The 25268-nt window shown below is 32.0% G+C and overlaps 1 protein-coding gene across 1 annotated transcript; it reads right to left on the bottom strand.

Annotated features, from left to right (window-relative positions):
- Nucleotides 1-346: 346 nt before the first annotated feature.
- LOC107913279 (zinc finger protein ZAT10) lies at nt 347-1825 on the bottom strand. The gene has a single exon (XM_016841820.2). The coding sequence runs from the start codon at nt 1306-1308 to the stop codon at nt 577-579; it is 732 nt and encodes a 243-aa protein (XP_016697309.1). The 5' UTR covers nt 1309-1825; the 3' UTR covers nt 347-576.
- Nucleotides 1826-25268: the final 23443 nt, after the last annotated feature.

A 25268-nucleotide genomic window follows, 5' to 3' on the forward strand; every position in this document is an offset into this window, starting at 1 on the left:
GTTTTAAAGCTAAAATTATAATTTTTATTTAAAAAGGATTAAATTGAATTCTTAACTTTTAGGAGGGGCTAAAAAGAAATTATACTATTTTAAAGAGACTAACAGGAATTAAGGTGAAGAATAAGTTTTTGGACGGATTTTCTTAACAAGAAAAACAGATAGTATAATATAATTAAAATTTCCTTTTTTTTTTAACAAACTTTTCAAAATTTGATTATTATTTGGATTATTATTATTATTATTATATAATATCTAAACCTATCAGCTAAACTAGAATTCAGTCTCCAACTAACATTTTATTTGATGAGTAATTTTATTTTATTACTATCCACACTCCATAAAAAAATTGTAAAAAAAGGACTGAATATAGAATTTTTAAATATCCTCATGTACATAAAAAATTACTGCAGCAGTTAAAAACTCTAATGTCCCAAATAAAATATAATAATATAACCATCCATAAAAAAAACGATGAACATGCAAAAAAAATTTGAAGAGAAGGAATAAAATATAACAGCAAAGTCCACTAATAATCATTCGCCTAATCTGAATCTAATCCTTATTTTACTACGACTTTCAACAAACGTGGCAGCCGACGCGCTTTGCCGTCGGCGAAGGATTCTCCGCCCCTTCATCGTCGGTGGAATATTTATCTCTTTGGTTAACGTCGGGAATACTTAGTTCCTGCGGTTCAGCAGGCAAATTTAAGTCAAAGTCACGTTGACTTTGTCTCGATAACTTAACACCATCGCTGCCGTTGTTGTTATTGCCGCCAGCTTCGTAGTGGCATCGCTTATGCCCTCCTAAAGCTTGACCTGAAGAGAATGTCTTGTTACAAATTGAACACACGTGATTCTTGTTACCAACTCGATTAATCATGAGAGGTAAATTTGTAGGCGGCGTGACTGTGGTGGCAGCAACAGCGGAGACATCAGCAGTGGTCTTGGTGGCGGCGGTGGTGATGGTGAGATGGTCTCCAGCTCCAACAACAAGTTTCCTGTGACTGGCCTTGTGTCCTCCTAAAGCTTGATAAGATGGAAATCCCTTGTTACAAACCGTACACTTGTAAAGGTTGAGGGAGGTTCTGGAAGCAGCTGAGGCTGAGGGGATGGTTCTGGTAGTGGTTCCCTGAGCCAGCATGAGAAGGCAAAGAGCTAAGTATTCTTCTTCGGTTGGTGGGTTTTCGGATCTGGGTCGTTTGGTTCTTTTCCTCTTGGTCCAGGGCTCAACACAGTGGAGGTCGACTATATCATCACGGTCCAGCAGTGGAGGAGCTGAAGTTGGGGAATTCAATGTGTCAAGAGCCATGATTCTTCTGTTGTTATGTGAGTGCTTGAGTGAAGAAGGAAGGATTGATTTTTATATGGAGGAGTGGAGGAAGTAGGAAGGAAAGTGGTTGATAAGTGGAGAGAAAGAAGGGTGAAAAGAAATTGCAATACTCTGCTGTTACCAATATTGGCACGTCTGAATCTGATCATAAAAGTCGTCCTTTGGAGAGTGAAGTGTGGTGTGGGCTATTATAGTTGTCAACAAAAGGAAATAAACAGAGGCTTTGTATGAATGGTAATAGATTTGATGTTTTGTTTCTAATGTATGCTAAGTGGATACTTTATATAATTGACTGTTTCCATTCAAACCAGCAACCCCCTGTTCTTCAACTTTTCTTGCTTTTTTTTTCTTCTTATCGATGAGTAAAAACAACAGTGAATAAAAGAGAAACTTGAAATCCATCCAAAAACATAGTCAAAATTCGTTAGAAATTAAACTGGGTAAGATGGAAAAATTGTTAGTTGTGGGAGAAACATTGGAGATGGTTGGGAGTGTAATGTCGGTATCTGAGTGTTGATGTCCTGTAATAAATCCTCATCGATGGGAGTGCACCATGTTTGGCACAGCAGTAAGTGGGGACTTGACTTCCCTTTTCGGTGGTCTGATTTTTGTAGCGTGGCGTGTCCCTCGGTAATAGCGGTCGTGACTTTGCCGGTGGTTGGTGAGTCTTCTCGGAATTACTTGGGTCTTCTTGTCATGGCCCACGTCTCTATCCACTGCTGATTGATGATGCAACGACCCATTGTTGGCTTGTTGCTAAGACATCCAACCTCAACAGTACATTGTGAAAGGTAATTTGTTGGTATAAGATATTCCTATACTCTTGTGCAGTACATTTCCTTGGTATTCATGTAATGGTACAACGCGTTATGTTATTGTACTGAACCAAATGGCAACATCGAAACATAAAGGAGCTTGGTCGGGGCATCGAGCCAATTCAAGGTTGAACTGAGAAACAACTTGAAATTAAACTTACTGGTTGAACCATCCATGTTGTGGCAACATATAACTCCACAATCCAGATCCTTAACCTGAAAACCCTGTAAACCGCACTTCATATACTAAAGATTTACTCAACTTGCAAATAAAAGTTTCAATCATCCAAGTAAATTGAATAAAACAATTAAAAGTTTAATTATTAAAACCCAAGCCCATATTCATACTCAAAGCCCAAAAATAGAATTTAATACTCATATATAACTCAACCCAATTCAACTACAAAAACTCAAATAAATACACAATTAAAATTTTTAAATGATAATGTCTTTGTTAAAAACACAAACAATTGCAAGTATTCTCGACTCGTGTTACTATAAATAAAAATTAATATTAAATCCAAGTGGTAAATTAGTTAAGTAATTTTATCCTTTAGGTCATTAGTTAATCTCATAGTGAAAATTTGTTTAATATAATTTAGTTTTTAATCTTAGAGGTAGGAGTTGTCAGCCCCGGCCTCTAAAATGAAAATTTTAAATTAGTAAAGGTAAAATTATACTTTACTTCTTAAAACTTATAAAAATTTGATTTAACCTTTTAAAAACTATAAATATATAAACGATTAAAATAGTGAAATTACTTTTTTACTATCGTAAAAATTACAATTTAATTTCTACCCCTAAAAATATTTTCTGATCACTTCGCCTATGCTTAGAGGATAATTCGTATTATTTCTTTTTAATATAAAAAACATATATTAAATAATATTATTATCCTCTTTGAGTTCAATTAGTTTTCTTAAAAAAGTATAAAACAAAATAAGAATAAGAGCTTTCATGTTAAACTCTAAAAATAAAAACAAAAATTTGTGACTTAACTTGAACTAAGGGTCTATTTGATTGAAGGAATTGATTTTCCGGAAAATCATTTCCAACTTTTCCAGCGTTTGATTGGCGGAAAACATTTTCCATTTGGAAAATGAACTCCAAAACAAGGGAAAATGGGTTACATTTTAGGGAAAATGTCTTACCCTTTCAATTTCCGTAAGACATTTTCCGTGCTCTCCTCTCTATCGCCTCCTTCATTCCTTCCTTCATTTCCGGTAGAAAATTGCTTCTGTTTATCGATTTTCCAGTAACTTGTTTTTTTAATTATTCAATACTTGTTTTTTAACACAATTACAAATAATTTATTTGATATTAATTTTTTTCAATTTATAACGATTAATATTGTAGCTTAATAATTGAGTATTATTATAAATAAATCATTGAAATATATGTAAAAATAATTTAAAATATAAAAATTTATTAATATATATCAATATATGTAAAAACAATTTTTTCGAAAAATATTTCCAGAAAATCTGCCAAACAGCCGAAAATATTTTACACAGATTCAATCAAACACCAGAAAATATTTTCCAGTAAATCATTTTACAGAAAAGTAAAACATTTTCCCGAAATTATTTTACGGAAAATATTTTACTGGCAATCAAACAGACCCTAAGTAATGATTAAAACTCCTATTAGACATCCGTTTGACATAAATTCGAATATCCTTAATATTATATTAAAAAAACAAAATAAAAATTTGTTTTAATAGGCTGGTCACAATCCCCAAACTAGCCAATAAATTTATATAATTACAACCAAAAACAAAATGAAGTATAATATATATATATTTAAAAAGATCAAATAAATCAATCGAATCAAATAAAAAAAATTGGTTCAATCAATTTTGGTACTATAATCGATTCGGTTTATTTAATTTTATTGGTTTAATCGATTTATTCGATTTTTGGTAGATAAAAATTAAACTGATCAAATGCGCACCTTAATGTAGGACTAGAATTGTCCAAAGCCCCTCTCCAACACATAAATAGGAGGATAATGCACTTCAGCATACTCGAACTCATAAATCATTATATTAACAATAATATCCATTCCAATCGAGTTAAGATTAAATTCGTCATATTTGAAGATATTTAAATAATTATAAATAAGTGGGATGTAACGGAAGCGTAGTATCAAAACCTAGCTCGAGTGACTTAATTTTTCTTAAACTTTTACAAAGATAAAACATATATGCGTACTTAATTAAAGCAAAGGGGATGCATTCGTTCCACCCCTATGGTGAAAAACAATTCTAAGCCCTTGCCAATCTGTGATAGGATAATCCACTGGTACAGTAGTTAAAAAGACATTTAATTTTAAGCCCTTTTTGCATGCATGCGTTCCACTCCCTATGGTGAAAGGCCAAAGACATTCACCTTGAAATCAGATCCCACAAAATCATGCTTTATTCTAAAAACAAACTCATTCTCTTGTTCAACTGAGAACAAACCAACATTGAAGAAAACCTGAAAGAACATCAAGACATTTAATTAGGAACTTTTCTATAAAGGAAGCAAGATGCTTGAGACTAGCTTGAGAAATATATAAATTATTTTTATAGTTGAATATGTATTTACTTGGGTCAGAGTTGATAATCATAGCAATCCCTCGAAATTGCAAGTCCCTCCATTTCTTTTGGTATTCTACTAGTAGTAATTAAAAGCATAAGAAGCATGAGCAACAACAGTGTCTGGGTAAAACAGCCCCCATAAGATATAATCACTTCATAATTAGCACCGCCTTCACCATAAGCAGAGTCCATTGCTTCTTGGAGAGTCTCAAATGAAAACACACACATACACCCCATAGCTTTTGCACCACCCCTATCTCTGATGCTGGTGTCGTGTTGTCATCCAAAATATAAAGAGGCAAATAGAAAGCGTCAGGTGAGCTGGCGAGAAAAGAAGGTGAAGGAAGCTCAAAAGTGATGGGGAATGAAAAGTGTGGTGGTGGAGGATCACTAGGACAGGAAAATTGAGGCGGTGAAGCAGTAGGGTCCTGAGGGGGTTGTGGGATTTTGGCTACATTGGCAGGCACAGAGAAGCCAATATATGAATGGAAAGATGGAGTGATTTTTGGCAAAAGGGATGACCTAGTTGGGTAGGCATTGAAAACCTGGAATCCATGACTAAGAGCTTACTGTTTATGAGCTTTTCATTTTGGTGACTAAAGAATTAATAAAATTCTATTCTACTCTTAGTAATTGAGGGCAAATATTATTTTATAACTAAATAAAATAATGTTGTAATCAATAGATCATTGATACTTACTTAAAAATTATTTTAGCCTTAATTAGGTAAGTCCAATTGTCCCTATTCCAACTCAACACAACCTTTTATGGATTATAATTAGGACTGATATATTGAAGGAATGAAAACGATGAAAAGAGAAGTAGATTGTATGTATAACTTGTAACACCCTCACCCAACCGGTCACCGAATCCGGGTATGGAGTGCCACAAATGGACTGGTTTGGATTAAATATCAATTTTAAACTTAACCAATTTGAGACTTATCAAGTATCACTAAACACTTCTTACAACAAAACCTTAAATTAAATTAAAATTTACTATCCCTAATTTCAAACTCTAAGGAACTGATTAATTACAATATTTTCAATCTCTAGGCGAAACCTTTCAAGGTACCCCTTCCTATGTGCATGATTCCAAACTAATAATCACTCCTTAGTTTATCTCGATCTGGCTTGGTCCCTCCTCAAGGTCCTCAACCGTTCTTTGATTCATGCAGACAAAAGTCATATTTTTATAAATTTGAAAGAACTTAATGAGTTTCTTTGTTGTTATGTATATATATACAAAAACATAATTAAACCCCGCCTTGACGAGGCTTTAACTGAAAAGGAACAAACACACTACTCTTTGTTTGCCTTAGACTTTTAAGCTTCATCTAGAGTGGCAGACTCCAAGTCGTTCTCCATATTTCTTCCTCTGCAGATGATCATTTCTGGGTCAAGTTTGTGACCGGTTGACATGTTGTGGTGATTCCTATGCATTTTATCATACCTGCGGATTCACCTTCTTACGCAAAACTCCTATAATGAGATATCCTTGTTGTTGATTTTCTTATCCTATAAAAATTTTGCTGCAATCGTAGACGGTTCCCTAATAAGACTGTTAGTACACAACCACACCATTCTAGAGGACTAAATCCTATTTTCTCTTACTTACCTCTACCCTTCACTCGAGTTGAAATAATGCTGGATCACTTTCCTGTAATCCACCTTGTCTGTGTTCCTTTGCTTTCTAATGTGGATCATGATTGTCTGTTTGGGACCGATTGAGCCTACTATTTCCACCTGTCTATTATCTGAACCACTGTTCTATCTCTCTCTTATATGATTGTTCTTGTAACAGCTCGTTTTTCAGGGGTGTTGGAAACGGTGATTTCAAGGCCACAAATTCGACGAGTAAGTTTATAAATATTATTATTTAATATTTACGAGTCAAATATGGTTTTAAAAAGATTTTTGATATGGTAATTTATGTTATTAATTAAGTTCAAGTGGTAAGACCCTCAAGTCAAGTGGTTTTAGAAAATAAGGTATCGAGACCTCGTTTTCATAAATCGAGTCCTAAATATTTTTATAAATATATATGGGGTGTCATTAAGATTGTATTAAAGTTCTGTTAAGAAATTTTAATGTTTCGATAGTTAATTAATTAAAAAGAACTAAACTGAAAAAGTGTAAAATTTATTGAATCTTGAATTTCCATTGATTTGATAGTTAATTTTGTAATAAAAGGGGCTTAAATAATAATTATCCCATTTGTATATTAATGGACCATAATAGGTTTTTAAATTGTGTTTTTAAAAGGTTTAATTAAGGGTAATTAGGTAATTTAGTAAATAAATTAAAGTTTAATAAATCAAAAGCCAAATTCATGATCTTTTTTCATGTTCTTGCCGAAAACCTAAGGCATTTTCACCATTTTTGGAAGCTTCACATTCGGCTAGCATAGGAAACTTTCATGTAAGTCCATTTTAATTTCGTGTTTGTAATTTTTATGTTTTTTAGATCGTTGCAACTAGGTGGTCCAGCTAGCCCGTACCTTTGTTTTTGATTTTGTTAAAAATTTTGAATGTTTCCATTGATGAATATTTGTAATTTTAAATGTTAATGGATGAATTTGAAGTAATAGTTGTTATTTATAAGTATTTTATTAAGTGATTTTTGATGAATTTGCCGATTAGGGATTAAATTGTTGAAATTGGAAAAATACAAGGACGTGGTGTGAAATTGTTGCAAAAATAGGCTGAAATGGAAGCTAAAAATATTTGGCTGTTAGGAATTTTCAATGAAAATGGTTAAATTGCATGTTTTAGGCTCAAGGACTAAATTGAATAAAAGTAAAATATTTTGGGAAATTTTATAAAAATGCCAAAAATGACTAAATTGCATAATAAATTGTTTTACTATCTAAATTAACAAATTGAATGAAATTATTAATTTAGATCAAGACCGAGTGGAAAATCGAGGAGAATAAAAAATTTCCAAAAAACCCTTATACTTCGACATTTCTGCGATTTAGCTAAGTAAGTTCGTACTGTTAAAATTTAACATTTATATACATAGGTGATTAATATTACATGATATAATATATATGCTTCATTGTTGGAAATGAATAATTATCTGAGTTATTATATTGAATTTGATGTTCGGTTTGAATTGAACGGGGGATGGAGTACATTCGCGTTTTGGTGTGTTACGGGAGTTTGGAGTGGAGATGGTATTGGAGGAAGATATTTGTATATTACCCAAGTAAATCGAGTTTCAGCATTTGTTGCAAACTCTCATGTTATACTTTCTGTTTGGCGTGATTCGGGTGGATTAGCTCTTATGAGCTTCTGTTGGTGTGTTTCAGGTGGACCAACTCTTATGAGCTTCTGTCTGGTGTGTTCGGTTGATCTGATGATGTACTCTTATCAGCAAGTCATTTTTCCAATGGAAAATCTCGATAAGGTAATCTATTTAATAAATTTGAAAGATTTGTTATTTATTGAATATTGATCTGAACATGTATGAATTCATCTGTCTGTAAATCTCGGTAAGGTAACTTGTTTATTGTTTTTGATGGAATTTCCATATATTTAAGCTTGAATTGAATGTTTCAATTCTCCGGTTGAGATTGTGGATGACAGGAACACATATGGTTAATTTTTGTGTTTATACTTTGTACTATGCAAATGACAAGATGTAATTTCTTATGAAATGATTTATCATGTACTTGATCCCAAAAGAGTTGTGTATAAATGTACTAACTTGTGTATTGATGATGACGATTAGGCTTGTATCAAGCTTGTGGTTATGGTTGATGTTTATGTTTTGTGTTATGCAAATGAAACGGGTGAGAAAAGGTAATGAAATGGTAAGTTCACAATTGAAATGTAATATGATAAGATAAAAGGATTGATGAATTAAAGGACTTACCTATATGTGAGAAATTTACTTATGTTAAAGGTGAATTTACCTATGTCATGAATAATCATACTAATTCATGAATTGATAATGTAATTAAGCTTATGCTAAGTAAATGGAATGGAAAGTAAGTAAGTGGAATGGTTTATCATTTTAAGAAAAGATTGATGATTATGTAGTACAACTTATAAGATCTTATTATATTATGAACAAAAAATATATGTGAGTTGATAGTTTTATAGTTTGATAAATCTTGTGGCATTGGTAAAGCTTTACATTTGTCGTATAAATTCCATATATATGATGAAATGTTATGTTTAATATTCATATGACCTTACTAAGTATTCATTGCTTACGTAGTTATTTTCCTTTACTTTACAGATTATCGGAAGCTCGGTCAGGTTGGAAGCTTGTTAGAGATCTATCACACTATCCAGTGATTATATCAGTAGTTTTTGATGTCTTGATCAAGGTTATAATGGCATGTATAGGTGGACTTGTTTTTGATGAACTAGTTGTTATGTTTGGCTTGTAAATATAGTAATATGGTTGGTGTGCTTTTGGCATTTGATGCCTTGGTGGTTGGTGTTTTTATTGCCAAATTGATGCATGGTTTAAATGACCAAAGTGGTATGTGTGGGCATGGTTGAAATGTGGTCAATTAGGTTATGTGTTGATATGGTATTTAGTTAAGGTTGTTTGGATGAAACATTGATCATTTTGATGCAAAAGTAAGTATGAATGCTTGGTTGTGATTGAGATGCCTAAATGGCATATTGGTTGAATGGATTTATGGTATACTAAAACGGTCTTATTATGCATATTTTGGCTTGTTTTCGTGCCTTGATCATAAGTTCATTTGGCTTGTAAGTACTTGTTGAAATTGGGTGAAAGAAAAGGATGGATTTTGTGTAAGAGTATGCCCAAAGATCAATCATGAGATGGTTGTAATAACATGCTTGATTTATCATGTTTACTAATATAAGGCAATATAAGGCGTTACCATTATTATTTTAGTTTCTTTTCTGTGAGTATAAATAAACTGTTTTATAATAATGTCCTGAGAATAATATGATTATTCTTAAAAGGTCCTTAGTCAAGTATTATTGTTGACTAGGATAACAATAATGCATTAAGACTAACATGTAGTTGATTGATGATAAAAAGTTGTCATTGATATGGAGTGTCAAAATCAATGCATGAATATGTGTGTTAGAGAACAAACATATTGGACTGACCCACTATGAGTATGTTTCTTGGATTATTATGTAATTGTCACAACATTACTCATAGTGATTAATATGTATATGATCCTCAGACTTGAGATCATTATTATCCCAACATCGTGGGTTGTATATTTTGATACAGTCAAACGTACACCGTAACTGGTTATTCTATAAAGGCTGATGTTGGATATATCAAAATCTATGTAGAGGGATATGGTTGATCAATATAGGATAAGTTAATCCTACATAATGGGAGTAATATCTTAGGCCACTTGATTGAGACTAGAAATGCATGGCCATGCTCAAATAAGTTTATATGAGATGTCACACTTATTTGTATATCATAGTTTACTCAAGATATCAAGGAACATGGGATGGACTATGCAAGTGTGACTATTCTATGACTTGTGCCAAATCCAGAGATAAAGGATTTAAGGATTAATGCATGAAAGGTTAATCGCAAAAAGGTTATGTCGAATCATGATTTCTTGTAACTTAGGAAGCAATGATGCATTGCTAGATGCCATTCATTGTTTGTAACATTAGAATCATTCTAGAATTACTGCTAACGTTACAAAAACCTACAAGGTCACACCCTATGGTTGAAATAAACGGAATAAAACATAGTTGGTATTGTGTTTGGTTGTCACATAAAGAATTAATTTAATTCAGTAATCAAATATCGAACATATTATATGTACAAGGTTGTTGTACACATAATGAGAACATAGTTCTATTAATATATGAATTTGGTTCGTACATAATTTAAATAAATATAGTTTACCGAAATCCTTGTTATGATTAATGTACTTATAATTTTCGGTTTAAAAAATTATTATATTTATTTATTTTTAATTATGATTATTATGTTCGGATAAAAATTTTATGAATTATGATTCATTATATATATACCAATTATAAGAGGGTTAGTGTGGGAGAGTTTTAAAAAAACCCTAAGAAATAAAATCCTGAAATTTTGATTGTGAAGTCTAGCAGCCGTCAAGCAAAGAATTCTCCAAAATAGTTTTGCGGATTTCTTCCGTTCATTGTCAAACCGGGTGGATTACGTAGAGGTCGGAATCACGAAAGGTTGCGGCTTGGTTCGATAGTAGATTAGAATTCTCATTGCCAAGGCATCGCTGTCTACTCAGATTGAAATTATGGCAATTTCGAAACCATTATTTCACCCCGATTCGTTCCTCGCACATGGATCCATGGGTTGGATCGCCAGAATTATTTTTTTATTAATTTTCTCTATACCATGGGGGTATCGGCATTCCCAACATTTTGGCCTATTTCTTGCCTACACGGCTTAAGATATGGGCATGTGTCTCAGTCGTGTGTGACACACGACCAGGTGACACGACTGTTTGTCCTCTGTAGGTCTTAAAAGTTGCTATTTCGATTGTTACATGGCCTGGCACACGGGCGTGTGGCTTGGCAGTGTGACCCAAGTCAAAGAGTTGCACAGGCACGGATACGGGCTGGGACACAGCCTGAGACACAGACATGTGTCTCAGTCGTGTGAGTCACACGGCCTGACCACACGGCCATGTGACCACTGCAGTCCAAAATTTTCAACTTTTTCCTAAACTTTTTAAATATTTTTGATTTAGTCCCGAACTGTTTCTCTAGTATTTTTGGTGCCTTGATGGCTCGATTAAGGGATGTTATGAATGTATTTGAATGTAATTATATTATGGTTGCATAATGTATGAATTGAATAGTTTACTGTTTTATTTGGTAATGCTCTGTAACCCTATTTCGACGATGGATACAGCTTACGGGTGTTACAGTTCTTTATGGAACTAACTCTATGATGGATATACTCACCAGATGCTTTCCTCAAAAAGGAATAATCTTGACAGCATTATATGTCACTCTGTTTAACCTTCTAAGTACCTCTTTCTGTCATTAGATTCCAACTAAACCCTTTTTACCAGTTTGTCAATTTGGAGTACGGATGATTAATCTTTTTCATATAGCTACGACTTTAACAAGCCTCATGTTGGGAGCATGGATTTAAATAGCAGTCGGGTAGTGGAATAACGGTCGCTATATAGCGGTAGCGGTGACGTTTGAAACTGCCACTACTGAAAATGACGGTGTGAAGCGGAATCACATCGATAGCGGTGGATCGCGACCGCAATTTAACTGGTAACAACCAATTGTGGCAATAACGGACCGCTATTCCCGTTATTGTTCAGTTACAGTAAATTAAAAAAAATTCAACTCCTTTTAAAAAAATCAATAGAAATATAATAAGACAAAAAAATGAATATATTCTTTACTTACAAAATCAGATAATTTCAATCAAAAAAAAAAGAAAGAAAAAGCAACCCAAAACCAACAAAAAAAACAGTCCAAAAGTAATAGAAAAATATGAAATTCTCATATTTCACTGTCCAAACTCCAAACCAAATAAAATCACAAAACAATCACAAAAATCTCTAAACAAAATCTCACTTGCACTTTTATTAATTCATAATTTTCAAGTAAGTACCTAGATTTTTTTTGTCTTGATTCTTGCTTCTTTTTGTTGTAACATGCAAATATTGTTGTAACATAGAGTGTGCCCGAGAAGCAGTTGATAGAGATAAGACCGAAGGAAGGGTATTAGTGTCTTGAATCTCCAGAGATGTTCTTTGGGTTAGTGATGAGAAATCGTTTTGGAAAAGGAGAAAGGTTTTGGAAGGATCTAGATTAGTGCTTTGAATGGGTTTTGAAAATATCTTTGGGGTTCCTAACGATTTTTTTGTTTTTTAATTGAGATTATGCATTTATTGATGACTGCTGATGGCCGAGGCTTTTGAGTTTTTTCTACCATTTGTTTTTCATATTATAGGGGTTTTTTTTGCCTTACAGCCTATTTTGGGCTTATGGATTCCTATTTGGTTTTTGTTGGGTTTGGGGTATGTTTTAATTTGTGTTTCTTGGTCTCTAGAATTCTCACTGCTGCCCATTCTCTATATCCAACAACCAACTTCTAAAAGCCGATCAAACCATCCTAAAACTAAAATACATACTTCAATAACAATACGATGATATGCACATGTTCCTCACTATATAGTATATTCATTCAAAATAATGCAATTTATCTAACCCTAAACTATTTTTAGCAAAAAATTATAATGAATATTAACATTGAAGCTTTGCATTTAAAAAACCTATAAAATGCACATAGCGATTTCTTTAACCCTAATAAAAAAATATTACGATTTATACAGTAGCTTAGTCTGCTATGGGGCAGTTAGTTAGAGTTATTTGGTGAGCTAGGTTGTTAGCTGATGGGTTTGCTTAGACTAGATTGTATTGCTTTGTAATTGTTTTTAAGGTTTCTTTTGTCTAATAAAAAGTTTCAACTATATTTTTTTAAAAAAGGAAGGGGGTTGGGGCTTGGGGGATTTGGGGAACTTTTTATTTTTATTTTTTGGATTTTGGGTGACTGGGTAATAATGAGTTATGGTGTGCTGTTGTTTTAAAAAATAATAATAAATTATGGATTATTCAATAAATTTAATTTTTCAATGTTAGTGATGTCTACTTTTTTTGTATTATATTGCTGATAATATAAGTAATAAATTGCTTATATTTCTAAATATAATTTTATGTTTCTTATATATAAATAAAAATAAAGCATGCCACCACATGAAGAGTTCCCGACTAAAGGATTGGAGGGTGCACCAAGTAATGGTATAGGTTGGTACTTTGAAACTCCAATGCCAAATACGAAAGGAAATGTCATATGTAAACTTTGAGGTAAAATTGTGAAAGGAGGAATAACATGATTTAAAGAGCACATTGCTCATAAAAGTGGCAATGTTACACCATGCCCTAATGTTATTGGTATGTGATACATTATTATTTTTAAATGTTATGATAAATTTATCAATAAAGATTATACATAATTGATAATAATATAAAGTGTGAATTATTTTTATTTTATTAACAGGTGTAATTAGAGAAAATATAATGAATATACTGAAAGAAAGCAACATAAAAAAAATATGACAAAAAGAGAAAAACAGATGAATTTTTATCCCAATTAAGAGGAGAGGAGGATGAACACGAGGAATTCATTGATAATGTTTCTGCTAAAAGGCAAGCAACTAGAGAAAGTATTCAATCACAACACGAGTGGCTTAAAACGGAAGAATTCAGACGAAGTACTAGTGATTGGAGTAACATTTATGAAGAAGGGCGATCTTCTCATGGATTAGCTGAAGAATATCATGGAGAAAGAAACAAGTAAATCCATCCCAAGTGAGTCTGAGTTTACCTTAAGGGGAGCTATACCTAAATTGGTTAGAAGCAAAAGCTCAAAGCAACCAAAGATCAGTGACTCTTTTTTAAAGACTTTACACGGGAAGATAGGTGAAGCGATATCTAAATTTTTAATATATGAATGACTTCCTTTTCAATTAGCAAGCTCTCCATGGTTGTATAACTTAATTCAAGTGTCAATAGAAGTTGGACAAGGTGTAAAGCTCCCAACAACTTTTGAGGTTTTAGATGTGTATTTGGAGTTAGAGTATCAATGAATTTATGATTAGGTAAATGGACTAAAGACTCATTGGAAAGAATTGGGTGCAACTCTAATGTGTGATGGTTGGACCAACAATTTGAATCAAATACACATCATTAATTTCCTTGCTTATTGTAGTAAATGAACCATTTTTTGGAAATATGTGGATGTCTTGAGTGTTCATAGTAGAGATGCTGAATTCTACTACAATTTGTTAGATTGAGTTGTAGAAGAAATTGGAGAAAGTTACATTGTCCAAATAGTGACTGATAATGAGGTAGCAATGAAAGCTGCTGGAAAAAAAATTAATGTTGAAAAGAAAGCATCTATATTGGACCTCATGTGCAGCTTACTGTTTAGATTTATGCCTTGAAGATATTGGGAAAAAGCCGAGTATAGCAACAATGTTAGATGAGGTAAAGAAAGTGACTTGCTTTATATGCAATCACATTTGGACTGTTGGTTAGATGAAGAAATATACACAAGGGAAGCAAAAACTTTGACCCGCTCTTACTCGATTTGCAACTCATTTCATTCAACTTGAAGAGATAATAAGGCAAAAACAAGGTCTGAGAGAAATGTTTAATTCAAAGGTCAGTATTTTATAATTAGTTAATATAATTACTTAAATATAGAAACCTTTAATGCTTTTATTAGTTCCAAATAATTTAAATTATATAATTTTAAAATTTTTTTATGAATATATAGGAATTTAAAGAATCAAAATGGGGTCAACAAAAGTCAAGGCCTGCTTATGAAGCCAAAAATATTGTTTTGAGAAATTTTTTTTGGAAAAAAGCCAATGACCTCATAAAAGATTACGAGCCTTTAGTAAAAGTATTGAGACTTGTGGATGGTGATGAAAAACCAACAACGAACTTTATTTATGAGGTTGTTAATAGAGCTAAACGAGCAATTCAACAAGATTGTCGATATTTCACCGAGTACAAAAAGATTGTTGAAAATAGATGGAATTTAATGCATTCTAACTTGCATTTAGCTGGTAAGATAAAATGTTTCATATAATTAAGAACTATTTTTATATTTTATTATTTTATGCTTTAGATTATTATTTGATAATATTCTTATAAATTATGCTTAGGTTATTTTCACAATCCTCAATTTCAATTTGGAGTGGAGCATTCTGAGAATGTACTAATAGAAATATTAGAAGGTACCAGAACAGTAATTGAAAGATTAGAACCTTCTCTTGATACTCAAGTCAGAATGGTTAATCAGGTTAGGTTCAAATGCTATTATTTGTAACTTATTTACATAATTTGAAATGGAATTATTATTTTTCATTTTTACTCTATCTTTTATTTACGCAGTTATTACTATTTAGAGATAAATATGAGACATTCGATACTCCACAAGCACAAAGAGCTTGGAAGCAAATGAATCCGGGTAAATAGTTAATTAAATTATTTAATTTAATTTATATGATTTAATTATATTGTATATTTTGAAGTTATTTTAAAATTTAAATAATATTATGCAACTGAGTGGTGGATAATATACAATACATGTGTTCCTGAGTTACAAAAATTAGAAATTAAAGTGCTTAGTCAAACAACTTCTGCGTCAAATTGCGAACGAAATTGGAGTAAATTTAGTTATATTCACACCAAGGCAGGAAATAGGTTGAAGTATAAAAAACTTGAGAAACCAGTGTTTACCTACTATAATATGAGGCTTCCGATAAGGCATCAAAAAAGAATGAGCATTAATGATATAAACGCTAGTTTTAATCCTATCAGCCTTGATCAAATCTTTGAATATGTTGATGCACTATCAGAATGACTTCAAGAGAAAGAGAATCCATTGTTAGATGGTGAAAATGTCGGTGTGTTGACTGTGAATACCTCTGATGATGAAATGAATGTTGATCAATCTCAGCAACAAAATTTTTCTCATTCAAGTTCTAGTGCAACACCAAGTCAGAGTGGTGATGGACCCGATGGTGATGGTTTAAGTCCAATTGATGACGATGATGGACATAGTGGTGATAGAGGTGAAAATAGGTCTTCTAGCTGGTATGGAGGTGAATATGGGATTGGTGCCAGTAGTGGACATTTTCGTGATAGATCTGAATTTGATGGAAATATGTTTCCTAAACATAAGAGAGATAGAAGTGAACCTAGAGCTCCATCAAAAGGAAAAGGAAAGAACCATACTTTTGTAGGCTTTTCATTTGGTAGGAGATCGAGTTCTAGTAACCTTGGGTATAGTGATTCATCTACTAGCACTCAAGGTTTTTATCCACCAAAACAACCTTCATATTTTCAACCTTCACATGGTTATCCACAACCATATGGTTATTATCCACCATTTCTTAATTATGGTGTGCCACATCAACCTCAAATGCATCCTCCATCACCAATGTATCACTCACCTCCACCTCTCATGTATCCTCCTCCTCAAATATATCCTCCATATCAATTTTATGAAAACCAAGGTGAAAATGTTACTTTTTTTTATATATTTTTGGACAAAGGCCAAGAGAATCAAGTTAAAAACACTCTCAAAGTGAAGGTGAAGGATCTGAGCCTCCTCGTCATTCCACTAATTGGTGAAAACTAAATCATACCACTATCACTATTTGTAAGGTATGTTTTTTTTAAAATTTTAATAGATTGCTTTTCTAAATGGAAATGAAAATGACAAAAATTAGTTTTTAAATACATAGAAATTAAATATAAAAAAATATGGCACTTGTCATTCTTATATGTTTTTGTAGTTTTTATATATATACTAGAAATTCTATCACACGCATAATAAAATTAAAATGTATAAAAATATTAAAATAAAGTTTTAGTTGAGTGATAAATTAAAAGTTTTATTAATGTAATTGTCGTGAGTTTGAATTCCACTATATGCATATTTTTATTGATTTTATAAAAACAAAAAACAAAAATACCCTCAAATAATATTACTTATTTTATTTACAGAAGGATATTCCCGTAATTTTCCAACCTTTCTTCAAACGGAACGAATGAAGATAGAATCAAACTGACTCTCTAAAAGCCTTTTTGGATATTCCATAATGTCCCGGCTATTCACGAAACATGAGATTCATGTTAAATCGAAGAATTTATTAGGAATCCTACAAGATTCATTTGTTCTTTTTTCTCCAATAGATAGTCAGGCTCGAATCCTCCTAAGAGGTCCACTAGAGATCAAAAATTGTTGAAAAAAGAACAAGATGTTTCTTTTGTAACTTCCAGGCGATCGTAAAATTTTTACTCATGACACCAACTTAGTTAAGAGTTTAAATAATAGTATAGGTGATTAGCCTTTTATTCAAAGAAAAGGAAACTAAGCTTAGGCTTTGTTTACCATTGAATTTTAAAAATACTTTTCAAGCCAAACCGGTTTTTTAAGTCAAAAGTTTGGGTAAACAACTAGTTTTTCAAACCAAACCAGCTTTTCAAAATGGTTTTTCAAACCAATAAAAAAAGGGGCTTTTTTTATCTAAATAATACAAAAAATAAAATTAATAACTGAAATTGCATGCCCATGAGATTATTTACCAAAAAGGTATGATTTTATTGGTGCCGCCTGTCAAATTGGCGGCACCAGACTGAAATATAATGATCTAAAGTATTTAGGAACCTGATATGCAAACTTTCCATTTTGAGTGACTGCTGGAAAAAAATGTGAAAGGATGTCGCCTGACAATGTGGTGGCACCAAACCTTAAATGTGGCTAATTGCCTTGTTAACCCTCCTTATTTATTATTTTCTTTTTATTCCCCTTCAACTCATTACATTGTGTTTAAACAAGCCCTTAACCTATCTTTGTAGTTAAATAAGCCTGTAACTTATATTTTTACTCATAAAATATTTTTATTTTAATATTAAAGTAAATATATTTTACCCACATTAAAGGGGTTTTTAGTATATTAGCCCTGGTAGACTATATGTTGTTGAACCTAACATCTACATTGCAGAAATTGTTTGATTATTTTCAATGCTTAAGGACCAATGAAAACATAAATGGAAGGCTAATATACTAAAAAGCGCTTAAACTATTGTACTTTGTTTAAACAAGCTTTTAAACTATTTTTGTAGTTAAATAATTCTTCAAACTATGATTTTTACTCATGAAAGTCCTAAATTTTAATATTAAAGTAAAACTATTTAAAAATATAAAATAATTCGCATTTTATGTTAATGTGAATTTGATGAGAAAAGTAATTAAAGTAAAATTATATACATTCTTAAGTACTCTTTTGAAATTTTTGATTACTTTTTTAGATTTTAGGTTGATGTTAAAGTGTATATAATTTTTATTGCATCAATAAGAAATTAAGATAAGAGCTTGAACTTCAAAATATATTTACTTTAATATTAAAATAAAGGGCTTTTATGAGTAAAAATCATAGGTTAAGAGCTTATTTAACTACAAAAATAGGTTGAGGGCTTGTTTAAACACAATGTAGTGAGTTGAAGGGGAATAAAAAGAAAATAATATATAAGGAGGGTTTACAAGGCAATTAGCCACATTTAAAGTTTGGTGCCGCCACATTGTCAGGCGGCACCTTTTCTCTTTTTTTTCAGTAGCTACTCAAAATGAAAAATTTGCATATCAGATCCTTGAATACTTTAGATCATTACATTTCAGTCCAATGCCGCTAATTTGATAGGTGGCACCAGTAAAACCATACTATTTTGATAGATAATCTAATGGACATACCATTTCAGTTATTAATTTTATTTTTTTGTATTATTTAGGTAAAAAGCCCAAAAAAGTTAAAAATTCTAACTTTTGGCTTTTCAAAAGCCAGTTTGGGAGGCAAATTATACAATTTTCATTCATTTATATTAACTATAAAATATAAATATGATTTATATATTCAAATTAAATTTTACAAATAATTTATATTAAATTTAATAATCTATTTAAAAATTATGTTTCATATACTACAATATTAACAGTAAGTTACATTAAATCATTTTATTATATTTATATTATAATCTAAATTGAATATTTGTTAATACCAAAATAATAATAAATTGACATCTTGCTAATAATAACACGTGAAAATGATAATACTTTACATTTGAGTCAATTATAATTTTTATTGGAATTAATTATAACTTAAGTTTATATATTTCATATATCATAATATTAAGGATTAATGATAAATTTGGCAACTAACGTTTACATGTTTTGCCAAATAGCCCTAATTGTATTTTTGAACTTTTTTTGGCTATCAACCTTTATTCTTTTTTTTTTCAAATTGCTTCTAACAAATTTGATGAAAGTACTGTTAAAAAAGTTAACAAAATGATGTGGAATTTCATATGTAGAATATTTTTGATGAGATATAATTTATTACTTACATAACCCAAAAAATAATTACATGTGGAAAATAATAAATTAATTAATTAATGAAGTTTAAAAAAATAACTCTTAATTTAAAGAAAATAAACGTAATTATATAAAAAAAGGTAGCTTCATCAAACTTGTTTAAAAAATACAATTTGAAAAAAAAAAGAATAAAGGTTGGTGGCCAAAAAAGGCTAAAAAATACAACTATGGTCATTTTGATAAAACATATAAACGTTAGTGGCCAAATTTGTCATTAAGCCTAATATTAATGGATTAAATTTTATATATTTTATGTATTATCTATATCATAAAATTAATTACTAAACAGTTGAGATTTACACATTACATTTTGATTAATGACGAGTGCTACGGTTCCTACGGTGGATCTCACGATGAGTGCTAATAGTTATGGATCTAATAGTGGTGTTGGTAGGGCTACAAAAAAGGTATGCACCAGGCCAGAGCTACATTTTGACAAAAATGATCCGACAGTGGACAGAAATGACCAAAAAGTTCAAAGTCCGGATGTTTCCAAAGCATCGTACAAGTTAAGCCTCTTAGGGGAGTCATCGGAGAAGGAACAAAATGTATTCATGGAGGAAGATTTTGCCCTAATTGAAGGGGATGTGTTAACTGAAATTGTTGAAGGTGTCCCATCAGTTACATTTTCGGATAAGGTGCAAGAGTATATTGAACGTCGAATGGATAAACCTATTATCGTTAAATTGTTGGGGGAAAGATTGGATTTAATATCTGTAGAACAAACATCGATAATGAAAATATAAAAAATCGCAAAGCAATAAGAAAAAGAAATATAAAGTACACAGATTACGTAGAAAACCCTTTTGGAAAAACCACAGGCAGAGGAGAAAAAAATTCACTAATGTCATATTCGAATGATACAATAGGAGTTTAGACTACATCTATTTATAGGTTGAAAAACCTTATTCTAATCATTGTCAAATAGATGAAGTGTAGTAAAGTTGAAAAACTTGATTCTAATCAATGTAAAGTAAAAGAAGTATAGTTCTATATGAATTTTACTTTTATTTTATTTTACCACTATATTTTATTTTAACAAAGATTTGAGTCACTTAACTCTAGCAATCTCCATCTTAACACAAATCCTTAACAAATAAATTCTTCACCATGAACTCTCAACAAACAACTTTTCCACCTCTTCCACGAAACCCATTAAGGGGTGTTCTTCAACAATGAACACTAACCAAGTCCAACCAATGCTCAAACTTGGTTATAGGAAGTGATTTAGTCATCATATTGTGGGATTTTCATGAGTACTAACTTTGCTCACAACAATATATTTACGAGTAATAATATCACGCACAAAATGATACCGAACATCAATATACTTTGTTCTCTCATGAAACATTTGATCTTTCGTAAAGAAGATGACACTCTGACTATCACAAAACACTGTACTACTCTAAAGGTCTTTATTGAGTTCACCAAAGAGTCTCTTTAACCAAATAGCTTCTTTACAATCCTTAGTAATCACCATATACTCAACTTTAGTAGTAGACAAAGCAACTGTAGTTTGTAAAGTGGCTTTCCAACTGATTGTACAACCCCCAATAGTAAAGACATGACTTATGAGAGATCTTCTTTTATCAAGGTCTCCAGCAAAATCAAAATCAACATACCCAATAACTCCATCTCTAGTTCTTCCAAACTATAAAAAAACATCAGTAGTACCTCGTAAGTATCTGAAAATCCACTGAACTATTTTCCATTCTTCTTTACTGGGATTCTCCATATATTTACTAACTACACTAATTGCATATGATAAATTTGGATATGAGTAAACCATAACATACATGAGAGATTCCACTGTACTAGAATATGGAACATGTGACATGTAGTCAATCTCATCATCTAATTGCAGAGACAAAGCCGATGAAAGTTTAAAGTGGGCTACTAATGGAGTACTAATAGGCTTGGCACTCTGCATATTGAACTTGTAAAGAACTTTCTCAATTTACCCTTTCTAGCTTAGGTACAATTTACATATTTTTCTATCTTTGAGAATATCTATCTCAAGTATCTTCTTTACTACTCCTAAATCTTTCATCTCAAATTCTTCACTAAGTTGGGCTTTAACCTTTCTTATCTCTCATTTATCTTTGGTTGTTATCAACATGTCATCAACATAAAGGAGTAGATATACAAAAGAACCATCACTGGTTTTCTTAAAATAAACACAATTGTCAAAGCTACTTCTTTTGAAATCATGAGTAGTCATAAATGAATCAAAACTCTTGTACCACTGCCTTGGTGACTATTTCAGGCCATAAAGGGACTTTTTCAACAAGCAAACATAATCCTCTTTTTTTTGAGACTATAAAACCCTCTAGTTGTTGCATGTAAATATCTTTCTCAAGTTCTCCATCCAAGAATGCTATTTTTACATCTAACTGCTCAAGCTCCAAATCATACATGGTCACAATACCAAGTAAGGCTCGAATTGAACTATGTTTCACAACTGGAGAAAACACATTTGTGAAGTCTACACCTGGAATCTAACTATAATCTTTTTCAACCAACCTTACTTTATATCTTGGTTCTTCAACTTCTGGAGTCCCTTATTTCTTCTTAAACATCCATTTACAATGAACAACTTTTTTACCCTTAGGAAGCTTCACTAGGTTCTATGTTCTATTCTTATGGAGCGGTTCCATCTCTTTTTGCATGGCAAACAACTACTTTATTAAATCTTCACAACTAACTGCCTCGGAATAAGTAGATGGCTTTTGATTTGCATCTATATCTTCAGCCATGTTTAAAGTATGAACAACTAAATCAACCTCGACGTACCTTTTTGGAGGTTTAATTTCCCTTATAGGTTTGTTATTGGCAATAGAATACTGTGGTGCTGACTGGGGTGAAGAAGCAACTCTACTCTGAGTTTCTGTTTTAACCTAAGAGGTAGACTCTATTATAGATCCTAAATCAATCTGAAGCTCCACCTGCTTCACATGTGTGTTTGAACTTTATTGGTCTTTATTGAAAAAGTCTTTAAGAGGTAAATTAGGTAGCATAGCAATTTCATAAAAAATAACATCTTTGCTAATTATAACTTTCCTTGTTTTAGGACACCATAACTTATTCCCTTTAACACCTGCCTTATAACCAAGAAAAACACATTTAATAGATCTAAGCTCCAATTTCTCATTATTAATATGAGCATACGTAGGACACCCAAAAATCTTTAAATAAAAATAGTTAGTAGGATTGCCAGACCATACCTATTGTTGAGTCTTTTTCCAAATGGCAACGGATAGAGACCGGTTAATAAAAAACATTCAGTAGAGGTCACTTTAGCCCAAAACGACTTCAGTAAATAAGCATTCAACAAAATGCATCGAACTTTTTCCATGATTATTTTATTCATTTGTTCTACAATGCCATTTTGCTGTGGAGTATGACGAACTATTAAGTGTCTCACGATCCCTTCTGATTTGTAGAATTGATTAAACTCATCAGAACAAAATTCCAAACCATTATATGTACAGAGGTGCTTTATTTGTTTTCTTATCTGCTTTTCGATCATAGTCTTCCAATTCTTAAGAAGAATGCCTAAACTTTTTTGAAAAAAACGTAAATGATCATCAGCATATAATTAGCTCCACCCCTTGAATACACTCTAGATGGTCTCCAAAGATTAGAATGAATATAATCTAGAGTTCCCTTTATGTTATGGATTCCTCTAGTGAACTGAACTCTCTTTTTGCTTCCTAAAAACGCAGTGCTCACAGAACTTCTATTTGCTAATGCCTTGTCCATCAAGAAGTCCTCTTTTGTTCAATTCTACCATGTTATTCTCACTCATATGCCCTAGACACATGTGTCAAAGTCTAGTAATTTTGTCATCTAACAAGGAAGAGGAAGCGACAGCTGCACCACTAGTGACAATTGAACCTTGTAACACATATAACTTGACAGTTTTTCTCTGCCCTTTCATCACAACGGGGGAACCCTCGCTAGTCTTTAGAACTCCACTTTTAGCTGTGTACTCATGCCCTTTTGAATCAAGAGTACTCAACAAAATCAAATTCATCTTCAATTTTGGTACATGTTGTACGCCACTAAGTGTTCTGATGACTCCGTCGAATATCTTAATTTTGATCTTGCCAATACCTGCGATTTTACATGAAGCATTATTTCTCATCAAAACAACACTGTCAAACACAATTTCATATGTTGTAAACCAATGCTGATTGAGACTCATATGGAACGTGCAACCAGAATCGATGATCCACTCCTAGCTCACTTTAGAGTTGTCAGTAGAAGTAACTAGAAGTTCACCATCACTGTAGTCTTCTATTATATTAACTTTACTGTATTGTTCTGGTTGTTTTCCCTTTTGATTCGTAGCCTCATTTTTTATCTTGTTCTGCAACTTATAGCACTAAGACTTAATGTGCCCTTACTTCTTACAGAAGTTACAAGTTTTACCACTATTTGAATATCTCGATCTACCCTTAAATTTACTGCAAGGATTTCGTTCTTATGTTCTCTCATGATTATCATCAGTATTTTGTTCTTGTCTCCTACAAACAATTAGATCTTTCTCTCAAAGTCGGATCCAACTACAAGATGCTTCATCTTGTCATACAAGGTTAAGGAAGCATAGACTTCATCAACTGTGAGAGATTCGCGGCTACATATAAAGGTTGAATAAGACAGGAGCAACAAATAAAGTAGAATTAACCCTAAATATTCTTTATCATACTGAACCTCCATGGCCTCTAAGTCTAAAAGAATTTCTTTAAACACAGTTAAGTGCCCGTGCACAGACACACCTTCCTCCAAACGATGAGCATAAAGATGTCCACAATGCAATGGCGGTCTTCTCCTTTAACACGTCCTGTAGAATTTCATTCGACAGATGCAACTGTAATTCGTTAAAACCTTTCGATATTTACATCTCTTCTCTTCATCCGTCAATGTCGAAGGCATCTTATTTAACCCTAGCTGGGCATCCTCCACATCCATTTACACAAGAACTATCTACATCTTTACCTGTCACAACACAAATCTGGTGTTGCGATCCAACAGCAGAATATCATATTTCATTTTTGCCATTACCGTAATTGAAACAAGCTACTCGAAAAGCCCTTAATACCAGTTTGTAGAACTAGTATCGTAATGGCAATATAGAATGATTGCAAAGTAATAAGAAAAAGAAAAATAAAGTACACAGATTTTACGTGGAAAACCCTTTCGGGAAAAACCACGAGCAAAGGAGAAAAAAATTCACTAATGTCGAATTCAAATGATACAAGAGGAATTTATACTACATCTATTTATAGGTAGAAAAACTTTATTATAATAAATATCAAATAGATAAAGTGTAGCAAGGTTGAAAAATATTATTCTAATCAATGTAAAATAGATGAAGTATAGTTCTATATGGATTTTACTTTTATTTTATTTTACCACTATATTTTATTTTAATAAGGATTCGAGTCACTCAACTCTAACAATGTCCTTTTGAACAAGATTACCTTATCGTGGAATCTAAAATGCCCAATTCAACTCATAGATCTTGAAAATGACTTCTTCCTG

The sequence above is a fragment of the Gossypium hirsutum genome, chromosome D11 (genome assembly GCF_007990345.1).
Source record: "Gossypium hirsutum isolate 1008001.06 chromosome D11, Gossypium_hirsutum_v2.1, whole genome shotgun sequence".
Classification (NCBI taxonomy): Eukaryota; Viridiplantae; Streptophyta; class Magnoliopsida; order Malvales; family Malvaceae; genus Gossypium; species Gossypium hirsutum.